This window comes from Neomonachus schauinslandi, chromosome 7 (assembly GCF_002201575.2).
Source record: "Neomonachus schauinslandi chromosome 7, ASM220157v2, whole genome shotgun sequence".
Taxonomy (NCBI): Eukaryota; Metazoa; Chordata; class Mammalia; order Carnivora; family Phocidae; genus Neomonachus; species Neomonachus schauinslandi.
In genome coordinates, this window is record NC_058409.1 from 118,715,851 (window position 1) to 118,729,389 (window position 13,539).

The 13,539-nt window shown below is 39.7% G+C and overlaps 1 protein-coding gene across 1 annotated transcript in view; it reads left to right on the top strand.

The window, feature by feature from the left end:
* C6 (complement C6) overlaps window positions 1-13,539 on the top strand; it is a 61,533-nt gene that overhangs the window by 28,123 nt on the left and 19,871 nt on the right. Inside the window, exons 10-13 of the mRNA XM_021696508.1 lie at window positions 3,541-3,663; window positions 10,383-10,549; window positions 12,171-12,396; window positions 13,305-13,476. Of these exons, the coding sequence (XP_021552183.1) occupies window positions 3,541-3,663; window positions 10,383-10,549; window positions 12,171-12,396; window positions 13,305-13,476 (688 nt within the window). The remainder of the gene's footprint in view (window positions 1-3,540; window positions 3,664-10,382; window positions 10,550-12,170; window positions 12,397-13,304; window positions 13,477-13,539) is intronic.

A 13,539-nucleotide genomic window follows, 5' to 3' on the forward strand; every position in this document is an offset into this window, starting at 1 on the left:
TAGTATCTTCTGCCATGAGAATACCACATTAATGCTGAGCAAAAATGGTTGGGGGGAAAACCCTTGATTGTTTTCATCTCACCCCTGGGATGAAATTATTTTGGTCACTTGCTGCTGTAGCCCAGAGAATAGTTTCTCACTTGATCAGCTATACTCATCATGCATTCAGAGCAAAGCCTCTAAAGGCTTAGCGATCAGGTCAGTTAAAGAACTATGTGAATCTTTAATCAGCCATCCAGGATTTTAATAGTTAAAGACCCATAACCAAAATGAAGTGAGGAGCTATCCTTTCCTGTTGAAATATTCTCACCTTCCATCTCTTTCTCTGTAAATAGAGGTAGAAACAGGTGCACATAATAAGGAAAAGAAGGGAGTTTGAGATGTGATAGGAAATTGGAAATATATGACCATAGATACCTACATACTCATATACACACATACATATACATATATATATATAAAACACTTATATACACTTTGTAGTGTATATATGTATATTCAATTAAATGTATTTCTATATTTAATATTTGTATATGTAATACATGTTCTTATATTCGATAAGTATATATATACATATATATATATATGCACATATATATTTCTCTGTGTCACAATAATAATACTGGTACACAGTTTTAATTGTGGTTAAGATGAAGCACACCCAGACAGAAACAAATCTTAATAAAATGGAATTCTCTGGTGGGTATGCTTACCTGTTTTTGCCCAGTCTCTAGGTGAATATATATTCTGGCCTCCTCCTCTCTCTTTTCCATTTCTTCTTTCTTTGTTTAACCGTAAGATAGAACTAGAGTATAGGCTTAGGTTTTATTTGCTTTATTCAATAAGAATTGTATCCCTTGTCATTAATTTCAAAAACATGACCTGACTATTTCATAGTACCTTTTCTCCCTCAAGAAGAGGAAAACAAAATTAAATTGCTTTTTATTTGCATCCTTCATTTATTCCTCTATTGTTCAATGTCCCATAATCAATTTAAAAGCTTGAATAAAAGTTGACATTGCTTCAGTGTGCTAGGTGAAAAGAATTTCAGAAATACAGCAAAAACATTAAACAATTAAAATATCGTAATATGCAAGATGGTAATTTTAAACTCCTTTTGTTGAGAAGTCATTTCTTACTCTAAACTAGAGAACAATTACAGGCCCCACCATTTATCTGTATGACATTTTTGACTAACGCTGTTGACCTTCGCCCCATCAGAGTAGCTGAGGACATTTCTGAAATACTTGTCCCTGTGCTACATCAGAGGGACACTCAGGTTTGAGAGGCCAAGTGCTGCAGCATCCAGCAACTGGGTAGAGGTCAGAGAGCAAGCTACAGGAAATGCAGGGGAAGAAAGACTTATACAGAAATTCACCGATAAAGCCTTGATATTTTAATCACTGCGTGACTGGCACTGTGGCTCATAAGAGGGATTCATCATTCAAATCTTCCAAGATTCTCCGTTAGCCCTCAGAAAATGAAATTAACTAAGTTGATAGTCAATTAATTATGTTATAGTTAATAAATTGGACACATAAAATTTAATTTTCATTTATAAATAATAAAAACCTAATGAAAAAATTTAAAAAGGATGGGAACGATGCCTTAAATTCCTAAACTGGCCTAAACAGTGGACTGACCTACTTGGTAGAACATTACCAGAAGAAAATGACTCATTTATTCAGCCTCCCCAAAAAAGAAAACCAGACCTTTTCTTTTCTTTCTTTTTTTTTTTTTTTGGTTAGAGTTACAAATGCATGGTAAACTTGTAAATATGAGGGCTTTAAACTAAGAATTTTTCACTGCCAAGTTATACTGCATCTCTTCAAATGTGTCAAACTATTGAAAATACCATGAAGTAGGCAGACCCCATCCCCTTCTACTTGGCCTCATTTCTCAGTGAAATGTGCCTTTAGAATTCAATTTCAACATCACACCCAAACTGTGCCTCAAGCTCTAAAAACACTCCTCTGCTGATTGTAATCTACACCCCTAAATATCAGGATTTGATGAACTACTTTGCTTTAAGGTTACTTTAGACGCTGATACAGCTCTATCTCTTGTGTGCTTGTGTTTTGCAAGGCAGTTTTTAAGTAACAATCAAAAAACTGAACTCTTGTGTCAACTATACTTCTATTTAAATAAATTCCATTAAAAACAAAAACCAAAATCTGGATTCTAATTTTGGTGTTTGAGGTAGCAGGTCAGGAGGCCTAGGAAGCTGTTAAGAAAAAGGAAACATTGATTCTCTTCAAATTACCCCGGATAGGCGACACCAACTCAGCCTACAAATAGCCAGACCTGTTTCCCTGCACTGTGTCGCCTCGATTTTGAAGTCATTGAGAATACAGGCAAGGGTGGGAGTGGGAAAGAGCTACTCAGAGGCCAAATTCTTCAACAAATGATGCTTGGAGGTTTGGTAAAAAGCAAGAACAATGAGGACTAAAGACATTAGAACCGAATGGCCTGAGCCTTGGAGCACCAGGGTTTTGACAAGACTTCCCATCCTGTGGCAGCACTGGGAACCTAGGAGGATATCAACGCCAGCTCTCCGGGGCTGGGAATGAAGCAGTATCCACCTCCCTCGCAGACAACAGGAGAAACAAGGAGTACAGGCTTGAATGAAGATAAGGAAGAGAATAGTCAGTGAGGACACTGAGAAGAGTTCATAGGTCAGCAAGTCAGAATTTCTGAGAGAAAATAAAAGGGTTTTGGAGGTACAGGTGGAATGAGCAGCTGAGTCAGGGGAGACAAGTATGAGGATGAGTGTTCGGGGAAGGAGGGCTGAGCAACAAGATTTCCATTTTAAGTGATGACCGGGGAATAAATGAGGTGGACTCAGGCCTCACAGAATCAGCTGTGGCCCGGAAAGAAGGCCTGACAGGGGCACCACACAGAACATGTGTTCATCTCTTCATTTGCAGGGTGATAGAGTGGCTGTGGCCAGTAGGACAGGCAAGCTTTGAGGCTCCTTGTGTGTAGGCAACAGGGAGAGGCCCACATGAGCCCCGTGGGATGGGAAACAGCCACCTTATATTTGCCTCTTAGGGCCAGGGCTGAAGGGAGAGACAGCAGGGACTCTTAAATACTTCCTCTGTTCAGGATCATCGCAGGGCCTGTGAAGCACTGAATCTGGAGGGTTTTCACCTCATTGTTAACACAGGAGCCTTATTTACATACTTCTCTTAGACTTTTTTTTTTTTTAAGATTTTATTTATTTATTTGACAGAGAGAGACAGCGAGAGAGGGAACACAAGCAGGCGGAGTGGGAGAGGGAGAAGCAGGCTTCCTGCTGAGCAGGGAGCCTGATGTGATGCGGGGCTCGATCCCAGGACCCTGGGATCATGACCTGAGCCGAAGGTCATGTTAACAACATTGTTAACCTCAATGTTAATCATTCCAGCTTACAGGAACTGCAGAAGATAGAAGCTGATACAGAGTATCTGTAGCTCCCCAGTGCCCAGAGCCTCACGCCCCTCTTCTCTGAATTGTCAGTGGTGCATTCTCGGGATGTTTTGTCTGTACTCCATTTCCTAGGTTTAACAGAGGAAGAAATCCGAAACTGTGTCCGGATTGAAACAAAGAAACGCACGTTTGGTTTTAAGAAAACAAAAGTGGAACACCGGTGTACCACTAACAAGATGTCTGAGAAATACGAAGGTAAGAGTACTTACTCTCTCCTAGCAGCTTACCCTGTCCACAGGTGGCTGTGATTGGAGTACCATAGGACACTTGACTGTGCTATTTTTAACTTTCCTTTATTTCATTTCTCTACCTCAGAGCCCTCTGTGTGTGGGGCGGGGCGGGGGGGGGGAGGGTGAAAATAAAATATCATTAGCACTACTTGCAAGGGAAATAGTTAAGGTTTTCTTGATCTTATACTTAGGTTGTTTAACATTTATCGATTCTTCCCATGGACCGAACTCAACATTAGACATTGTAATGTAAAGATGGGTGTCAAGCAGGCCTTCCTATCAAGGAGCTTACAAACTACACATATAAACAACCATTAAAAATACAGATTGATAAGAGTCTCAGAGAAGGGGCGCCTGGGTGGCTCAGTCGTTAAGTGTCTGCCTTCGGCTCAGGTCCTGGGATCGAGCCCCGCATCGGGCTCCCTGCTCAGTGGGAAGCCTGCTTCTCCCTCTCCCACTCCGCCTGCTTCTGTTCCCTCTCTCACTGTCTCTCTCTGTCAAATAAATAAATAAAATCTTAAAAAAAAAAAAAGTGTCTAAGAAAAATATGTAAATAAGGCTCCAGCAACCACACCAGAAACCTGAGTGTTGGCTTAATTTCACCCTCTTTCTAGCCTCCATATCCAATAAGTAATCACTCTACATCCTTGATATTTCTCCCAGTTACCCCCATCTCTTCATTTCCATGGGCATGCACTCTGTTCATTATTCCACCCCGGATTACCGTGGGAGCCTCCTAACTGGTCCCCTTGCCTCTCCTGATGCCTTCTGCCAATCTATTCTACACATTTCCTGTGACGGGAAACTTTTCCAAGGCAAACCTTATCATGCAGTTCTCATGCCTTAAACATGTCATGGTTTCACAAACCTTAAAGATAAATTCCTGCCTCTCTCTCTCTCCCTCTCTGCCTAGCTAAACTATATAGTCTCCTAAATAAGTCATGCTTTCTCTTGTGCCTTGCCATTATAAACAACTCCTTCCTCTGTGTAAAGTTCTCTTGTTCCCTGATTTTGCCTGACTGATGGCTACTCATCCTGCTAACAACGATGGGTTGTGCAGAATCACAGAAACTCCTAAAATATGAAGCTTATATTCTCGTAGGGAGACAGACAAGGAACAGATAAAAATATTTACTATAACAATAAACAGATAATTTTGAATATCAGACCATATAGATGATCTACATGTATATGCCCATGTTAAGCATAAGCAAAATAAGCATTGGTTTGACAACTATGCGTTCATATTATAGCAAAAAAAGAAAAAGAAAAAAGGAAAAAAAGAACATGCAAAACAGATGAATAATCTAGTAATATAAAACCAAAGAATGGATATAGATTCTTTTTTTCTTTATTTTATTATGTTATGTTAATCACCATACATTATATCATTAGTTTTTGATGTAGTGTTCCATGGTTCATTGTTTGCGTATAACACCCAGTGCTCCATGCAGTACGTGCCCTCTTTAATACCCATCACCAGGCTAACCTATCCCCCCCACCCCCCTCCCCTCTAGAACCCTCAGTTTGTTTCTCAGAGTCCATAGTCTCTCATGGTTCGTCTCCCCCTCCGATTTCCCCCCTTCATTTTTCCCTTCTTGCTATCTTCTTCTTCTTTTTTTAACATATAATGTATTCTTTGTTTCAGAGGTACAGGTCTGTGATTCAACAGCCTTATGCAATTCACGAGCTCACCATAGCACATACCCTCCCCAATGTCTATCACCCAGCCCTATATCAGTTTTTCATGCAATAAATTAAACAACAATGTGAATTCAATAAATCAAGTGCTCAGAGACAAAAAGATTTTGAGAATTAATTGAAAAGGCAAATTTCAAAGCAAGGTACAAAGACAAACAAACATTGAAAAATATCACCATTATAGTTCTAAATAAATTAGATGCTGCAAGAACAAAGTATAATTGCCTGAAAATAAAACCAAGAAAGTTAATCACATATATGAAGGATTTAAAGTAATTGATAATATGCAGAGAAAAATTTAGGTATTAACAGTTATTAAGGAAAATCTAATGGAAATGGAATGACAAATATAACTTAATCTGTGGGAATTTGTGTTCCTGAAATAGAGATCCCCAAAAAATCAAAGAGGAAAACTGTTAAGAAAAAAAAAAAACACAACTATGTATGAATATATCCCTAAAATAAAGGAACAAATTTGTTTTGATTATATGCATCGGAAATATTGTTCAGATATATAACTTCAAGACAAAACCTAATTAATTTACTAAATACAAAGATTTTAAAAATGAATTCTTCAATTATCTTGACTGAAAGAACAAGTCTCCCACAGAACAACAAAAACGACAAAATGTGTCTGTCCTTAGACTTCTCCATAACTAAATTCAATGCTATAAGACAATAAAGTCCACAAGTTTCTGAGAGAGAAAAAAAAGTAATTTCCTATATAAAGGTCACAGGAAGACATCTCAAAACATGAGAGAATTCTGAGAATATACATTCTTGAGTACTTACTGAAAAAAAAACCTGCTCAATTATCAATTACAAAATTCATCCAACAAAGAGATGAGAAAATGTCAAATATGGACCCACAGTTTTCAGCTTGTAGGAGTAAAGTGAGGACACTGCAAAATCAGAAACTATTACAATGGTCTCCACACTGGTTTATCAATTATCCATTGCTACCCAGGTGACACATTGCTAATACTCCTAAATTGTGTGAACTCTCCAACTCAAAATGAAATGTTCTAAGGAATGTAGTCATTTCTAAACCCAGAGAATGAAGTCCAATCTCCTTGACTTTCCATCCAGATCCTCTCTGTTTTGTGCTCTTTGCCTACCTGAACCTTCAACTTCAACTCAAGCAGATGTCCATGGGCACTGTCTCCAGAACATGGCACCTCATTCCAGGTCTTTGCCCATTCTGGGAAGGCATTGTCCCCTACCATATCTTAGCTTTGCCTCAGAGTCTTTTCATAGTCCCTCCCTAAGTGCCTAAGATCGCAGAATTCTTCCATGGACCTAACTCAGGAATCCTGAATTGCTGTACCACTCTGTAACACTAAGCCAAACTGTTTTGTTGGTCTTTTTGTGCACATTTCTTTCCCTTCCCTACCCACCCTTCTTATCTTCCTTCCTTCCTTCTTTCTTTCCTTCCTTTCTTATTTCTCTATAGTTTTGCTAATATTAGTTATGTACCTATTTTGTCTCCTTATTGAGAGTCTAAGTCCTTCAAATACAAAAGGCATATTTTACATTTCTCTCAGTCTTCAACCTGGCATATAGCAGATTCTCAACAAATGTTTATTAATCATGATGAAAATTTGCCTAAAATCAAAGCACATTTAAGAGTAAAACACACACAAAAACATAATTTGTCTATGTCTTATCCTGAGCTCATTTGATTAAATCACTGGACTCCAAACTTTTAAAATCTATAATGATATCATTAAAACTTTTTTACTATATATCCCTAATATACTTACTAAAAAAATACTAATGAACTTTATAAATGTAGTATTCTAAAAATATATTATGCACAAAAATATATACAAATGTGGAAAAGAGAAAATTTTGAAAGATAGCCTATATGAAATAAACAGAATTTTTCATTGTCTTGCTCATATTATAATGAAAAATTAATATTTCATTAAAAACTCCTTGAAATTTTTGATATGTTTTGGGCAGCTTTGGTGTCAGTCTCACGTTGTGGCTTACGAGAAGCTTGTGTAAGAAGTAGAAACATCTGTTCTTCCTTCTACTAGTTGGTTTTGCTTATGTTTGCACTATTGGTATCATCTTCAATATGCATTTTCTTCCTGGAATCTTTTTTTTTTTTAAAGATTTTATTTATTTATTTGAGACAGAGAGAATGAGAGACAGAGAACATGAGAGGGAGGGTCAGAGGGAGAAGCAGACTCCCTGCCGAGCAGGGAGCTTGATGCGGGACTCGATCCCGGGACTCCAGGATCATGACCTGAGCCGAAGGCAGTCGCTTAACAAACTGAGCCACCCAGGCGCCCCTTCCTGGAATCTTTTTAAACCACTTGTTCACTTGCAAGAGTTAGTTCTGTTCCACTTGATTATTTGTTTTTTGGGTGTTGAGTTTGAGAAGTTCTTTATAGATCTTGGGTACCAGCCCTTTATCTGTAGTGTCATTTGCAAATATCTTCTCCCATTCTGTGGGTTGCCTCTTTGTTTTGTTCACTGTTTCCTTTGCTGTGCAGAAGCTTTTTATCTTGATGAAGTCCCAAAAGGTCATTTTTGCTTTTGCTTCACTCGCTTTTGGAGATGTATCTTGAAAGAAGTTGCTGTGGGCGATGTCAAAGAGGTTACTGCCTATGTTCTCCTCTAGGATTTTGATGGATTCCTGTCTCACATTGAGGTTGTTCATCCACTTTGAGTTTATCTTTGTGAATGGTGTTAGAGAATGGTCGAGTTTCATTCTTCTGTATGTGGCTGTCCAATTTTCCCAGCACCATTTATTGAAGAAACTGTCTTTTTTCCATTGCATGTTTTCTCCTGCTTTGTCAAAGATTATTTGACCACAGAGTTGAGGGTCCATACCTGGGTTCTCTGTTCTGTTCCATTGGTCTATATGTCTGTTTTTGTGCCAGGACCATGCTGTCTTGGCGATCACAGCTTTGTAATATAGCTTGAAATCAGGTAACATGATGCCCCCAGCTTTGTTTTTCTTTTTCAACATTTCCTTGGCGATTCGGGGTCTTTTCTGATTCCATATAAATTTTAGGATTGTTTGTTCCAGCACTTTAAAAAATGTCATTGGAATTTTGGTCGGGATGGCATTGAAGGTATAGATTGCTCTGGGTAGCATAGACATTTTAACAATGTTTATTCTTCCAATCCATGAGCATGGAATGTTTTTCCATCTTTTTGTGTCTTCTTCAATTTCTTTCATGAGTGTTTTGTAGTTCCTAGAGTATAGATCCTTTACCTCTTTGGTTAGGTTTATTCCAAGGTATCTTATGGTTTTTGGTGCTATTGTAAATGGAATTGTTTCTCTAATTTCTCTTTCTACAGTTGCATTATTAGTGTATAAGAAAGCAACTGATTTCTGTGCATTGATTTTGTATCCTGCCACATTACTGAATTGCTGTATGAGGAGATTATGCTAAGTGAAATAAGTCAAGCAGAGAAAGTCAATTATCATATGGTTTCACTTATTTGTGGAACATAAGGAATAGCATGGAGGACATTAGGAGAAGGAAGGGAAAAATGAAGGGAGGGAAATCGGGAGGGAGAGATGAACCATGAGAGACTATGGACTCTGAGAAACAAACAGGGTTTTAGAGGGGAGGGGGCAGGGGGGATTGGTTAGCCCGGTGATGGGTATTAAGGAGGGCATGTACTGCATGGAGCACTGGGTGTTATACGAAAACAATGGATCATGGATCACCACATCAAAAACCAATGATGTATTGTATGGTGACTAACATAACATAATAAAATTAAAAAAAAAAAAAAAGAGTTCTGTTCCAGCGGTAAACGGACTTACTGCTCACTCCTTTTTCAGGATCCCATGCTTATCATATTAACTCGTACGTGTCAACCCATTCATGAAATACATGGTATCAAGCCAAATGTGAATAGCATGTCAGAGCTACTGACCATTGGTACATGATATATTGGCAAACACTAATTTCTCTCCTTTTTTACATGATAAATAAATACAAAAACCTCTAAAATGTTTTCTTATACCCCTCTGTGTTATCTTACGCAACCTCACTTTGAACGGGATTATACTACTTTCTTCACAGAGAGAGTATTTCACCCATTGTGCTGATCATTCTAGACTCTTACTATAGAATTTCTAAACAGTGGAGGCATGGCTAGTCCGTACTGCAGAATAAACACCAAATTAATGCCATTAACTCTCACCCATATCACTAGCCTCCTCTTCATTTGCTTTTATTTCTCACTATGTTCCTATTACTCAGCTTCTACCCTTACTAGTTAAAGACATCATTAGTTCATAGGAATTTTTTTTTTGAAATTTTGTATAAAAGATCTGTGCTGTGTACGTTAAATGTCATTGCTTCTAAAGAAACATTGTGCCAACTCTTAACCTGAGGTTTAACTTTTTCTTTCTCTTTGGTTAGTTGTGCTTTTGCACCTGTCTTTAAGCTTAAAAGCATTCTATCAACTTTCTGCTCTAAATGGAAATCTCCAGCCTGGCAGTCAACTGATTAGTTATCAGAAACCAGGTGATCTGTGTTATTCTGAAGGCCCAAGACATATGCTGATATACATCAAAAGTGGGAGCTTTGGCATCCAAGAGCAGGGAGCTGAGTAGCCTGGACTTGGCCTGCATTTACACCCCAGGCTGCTCCCCCACCACACCCCCAGTTAACTGTGCATGTGTTCCAGGCTAAATTACCTCTAGCTTCAGTGCCCGTGTTTACAATACCTACTTCTCAAGATTGTTGTGAGAATAACTTAAGGCAATCAGTGCAAAGTGCCTAGCATATACAAGTTGCTTAAAAAAAGGTAACTGCTAACACTGTTATCATTTCTATTACTAAACTCCCTGTAGGGATGAGGAGGAGTGTTCTCTTGCTTTTCACTAACTTATTTAATGGAGCTACATGACTACCATCTACTTCTCCTCCTGTGCGAATAGGCTTTTCTTTAAAGTTTGAATGTGCAGTAAAGCTAAAGGAGTCATTTTCTTGAAATACCTTGCAGGTTCGGTTTTGCAGGGAGCAGAGAAATCCATATCCCTGACTCGAGGCGGGAGGAGTAAGTACGCCGCCGCCTTGGTGTGGGAGAAGGGGAACTCTGGTCCTGCGGAGAAGGAATTTTCCGAGTGGTTAGAATCAGTAAAGGAGAATCCTGCTGTGATTGACTTTGAGGTAAGAGTTAGAAATATTATGGGTAAGAGAGCTAAAGTGGTTTTCTAGCAGCCCAAATTGCGCACCATGCAATTCCTTTTCCGGTTTCCTCGCAGATGATAAAGGAAAAGTCTTTCTTTAGTGTGCATGCACAATGTACCTTTTTAAAAATGTTAAATTACACATCGATTGCATTTGCTATTCAAATGAGCATCCTCTGGTACAGTATTTAGAAATCTTAGCATACATAAAATACCAGGAAGGAGAATTTTTTTTTTAAGATTTTATTTATTTATTTGACAGAGAGAGAGAGAGAGCACAAGCAGGGGGAGTGGCAGGCAGAGGGAGAGGGAGAAGCAGGCTCTCCACCTAGCGGGGAGCCCGATGCGGGACTCGATCCCAGAACCCTGGCATCCTGACCTGAGCCAAAGACAGATGCTCAACCGACTGAGCCACACAGGCACCCTCAGGAAGGGGAATTTAGTAAATACAATTCTTCAAACTTGCCTTAAGTAGTGCTCTTCAGCTCCCCAACTATACAATAAATCTGATTTGTGTACTTTTCTTACAACTTTTTATTTCATGAGCATGCCTAAATCTTCATTTATAGCTCTGTGGGATAAATGGGATCTTAGACCCATTTGGCTCTCTGTTTCTATCACCATTGATTAAAATTACCTGTCCTATATTTGTTGTGATTACATAAAAAGGTGATTTTTATTATTTATGGAATACTTTGCCCACATATCTGTCATATGCCATTTAGAACCAGTTTCGACTAAAACATAAGCACATTTTTAAGGCCTTCAAAAAAGCTATTCTGCTCATTTCATTTAAATGAAGATAAAGGAGTTCAATCATTATGAAGTAGAATAATTTACATGCAACATGAAGATACATTGAGCTCTACAGGCTATGATGGGAAAATGAGATCTGGCCACCCATCTGGACACCTGTGACTCATACACTTCACTACATAGTCATTCCTTTGAGGTTTTAAAATGTTAATAAAATGAGCTCTGATTTTGCGTTAGCTCCATTATGTGTTACTGTAATTCTTCCATTCATCCTACGGGCAAGTTCATCTCTCCTGCTCCGTATTTTCTCATCTGGTCTCACCAAAAGCCAATCCTGTTCCTGGAAAAAAAGAACACAGAAAGCCTCTCTTCGCCCTCTCTGGATTTTTCTGCTTGAATCAAACCTAATGAGGTTTTGGCAGAGCGTGCATGAGCCGCCTGATTCCTGGTCACCCCTCTCAGTGACTTGAGGCATGCATTTGATGCTTACTGAATAACGTGATGTAAGTCCAAGTTAGCGACACCTCCCGTGAGGCTTCCTTCCTGCCAGAATTCCAGGGAAGGTAAGCTCCAGAGACATCACATTAGGGACAAGAGAAGCCAGCTAATCCTGCAGATAGCTGCTCTGCCCTCTCTAGAAGGGAAAGAAAAGAAACTCCCTGCCCTCATGCAGAGGGTTTTTCTCCGCTGGCTCAATAGGCAAATATGCTATATTGTACAATAATCCCTTTGAAGTGTGGGATTTTCCAGACCTTTCCTCTCCGTCCATGAGATTTGAGCAGTGATGGCAACAAATGCCCAAGGGATGTGGTGGCCCACACCTCCTCTCTACCATCTGCTCTTAGCTTGCTCCCATCACGGACTTGGTGAGAAACATCCCCTGTGCGGTGACAAGACGGAGCAACCTCAGGAAAGCTTTTCAAGACTACGCGGCCAGGTTTGACCCTTGCCGGTGCGCTCCGTGCCCTAATAATGGCCGCGCCACGCTCTCGGGGACCGAGTGTCTGTGTGTTTGCCAGAGCGGCACCTACGGAGACAACTGTGAGAGACGCTCGCCGGACTATAAATCCAGTGAGTATCCGTGACTTCCTGTGGGGAGGCCCCTTTTCCCCTCCAGAAGGTGTTCTAGGTTGGTCGAGGAAAACAAAAGTTTTATTTTCCACCTTATGCAAACTCACAAGGAAAAGAAGCCTGTGAAAAATTAGACTCTAAAGTCAAACAGCCCTGGTGAGAGTGAGGCTCCGCTGTAACCCACCAGCTGTGTAACCCTGGGAAAGTCACCCAACCCCTCTATGCCTCAATCCGTTCATCCATCAAATGGGGACAATGCCAGTATGTACCTGAAGTTTTTATATATAGATATAGATATATATATAGAGAGAGAGAGACTAGGCAACACAATGCCTGTAACATAAAATAAATAAAATAATAAACCATACTATAAAATAAAGTATGTGATACTCTTGTTATAAGTCTCTTCTGTAGTATAATGTAGAATGACGATCTCTTTGTAATTGGAGATAAGTTAAGCCCCCACCAAAGTTTTCATACGGGGTTAAGTAATCTTCATGGCTACCTGTAATCCTGCTCAGAAAGGGGATGTGTCCTGGGGGTAAGAATGTATTCTATTACATTTAAGAAAGTAATTTGATATATATATTCAGAAGAAGTTCGTCTTTATACATATGTGCATGCATATTTATATATGTGTGTGTGATACGTTGCTGATAGTTGAAAATGATTCATAATTGTTGCCATTTTATTCAGGCTGTGGGAACAGGAAAGGGAAATCAGGCAAGGTGTCAGGCCCTTGTCACAGTTAATTTCTTTTAATCCTCACAATAGCCCTGTGATATTCCTCAAAGAATCACAAAGCTAAAAAGCAAGGAGACCAAGTTGGCCTGGCTTCACCCCCCCTCCCCCGCCCCCACACTCTCTCAGCTGCACCGGGATGGGCGGGGATGCTTCCTGTGTTCCAGATGCGGTGGATGGGAGCTGGAGCTGCTGGTCTTCCTGGAGCACGTGTGATGTTACTTATAGGAGATCCAGAACCCGAGAATGCAACAACCCTGCCCCCCAGCAAGGAGGGAAACCCTGTGAGGGTGAGAAGCGGCAAGAGGAGCACTGCACGTTTTCAATCATGGAGAACGAGTAGGGATGCCTGATGGGGAATGTTTATTTTCTTACTGCTGAGTAAAGAATCAGAATTTTACC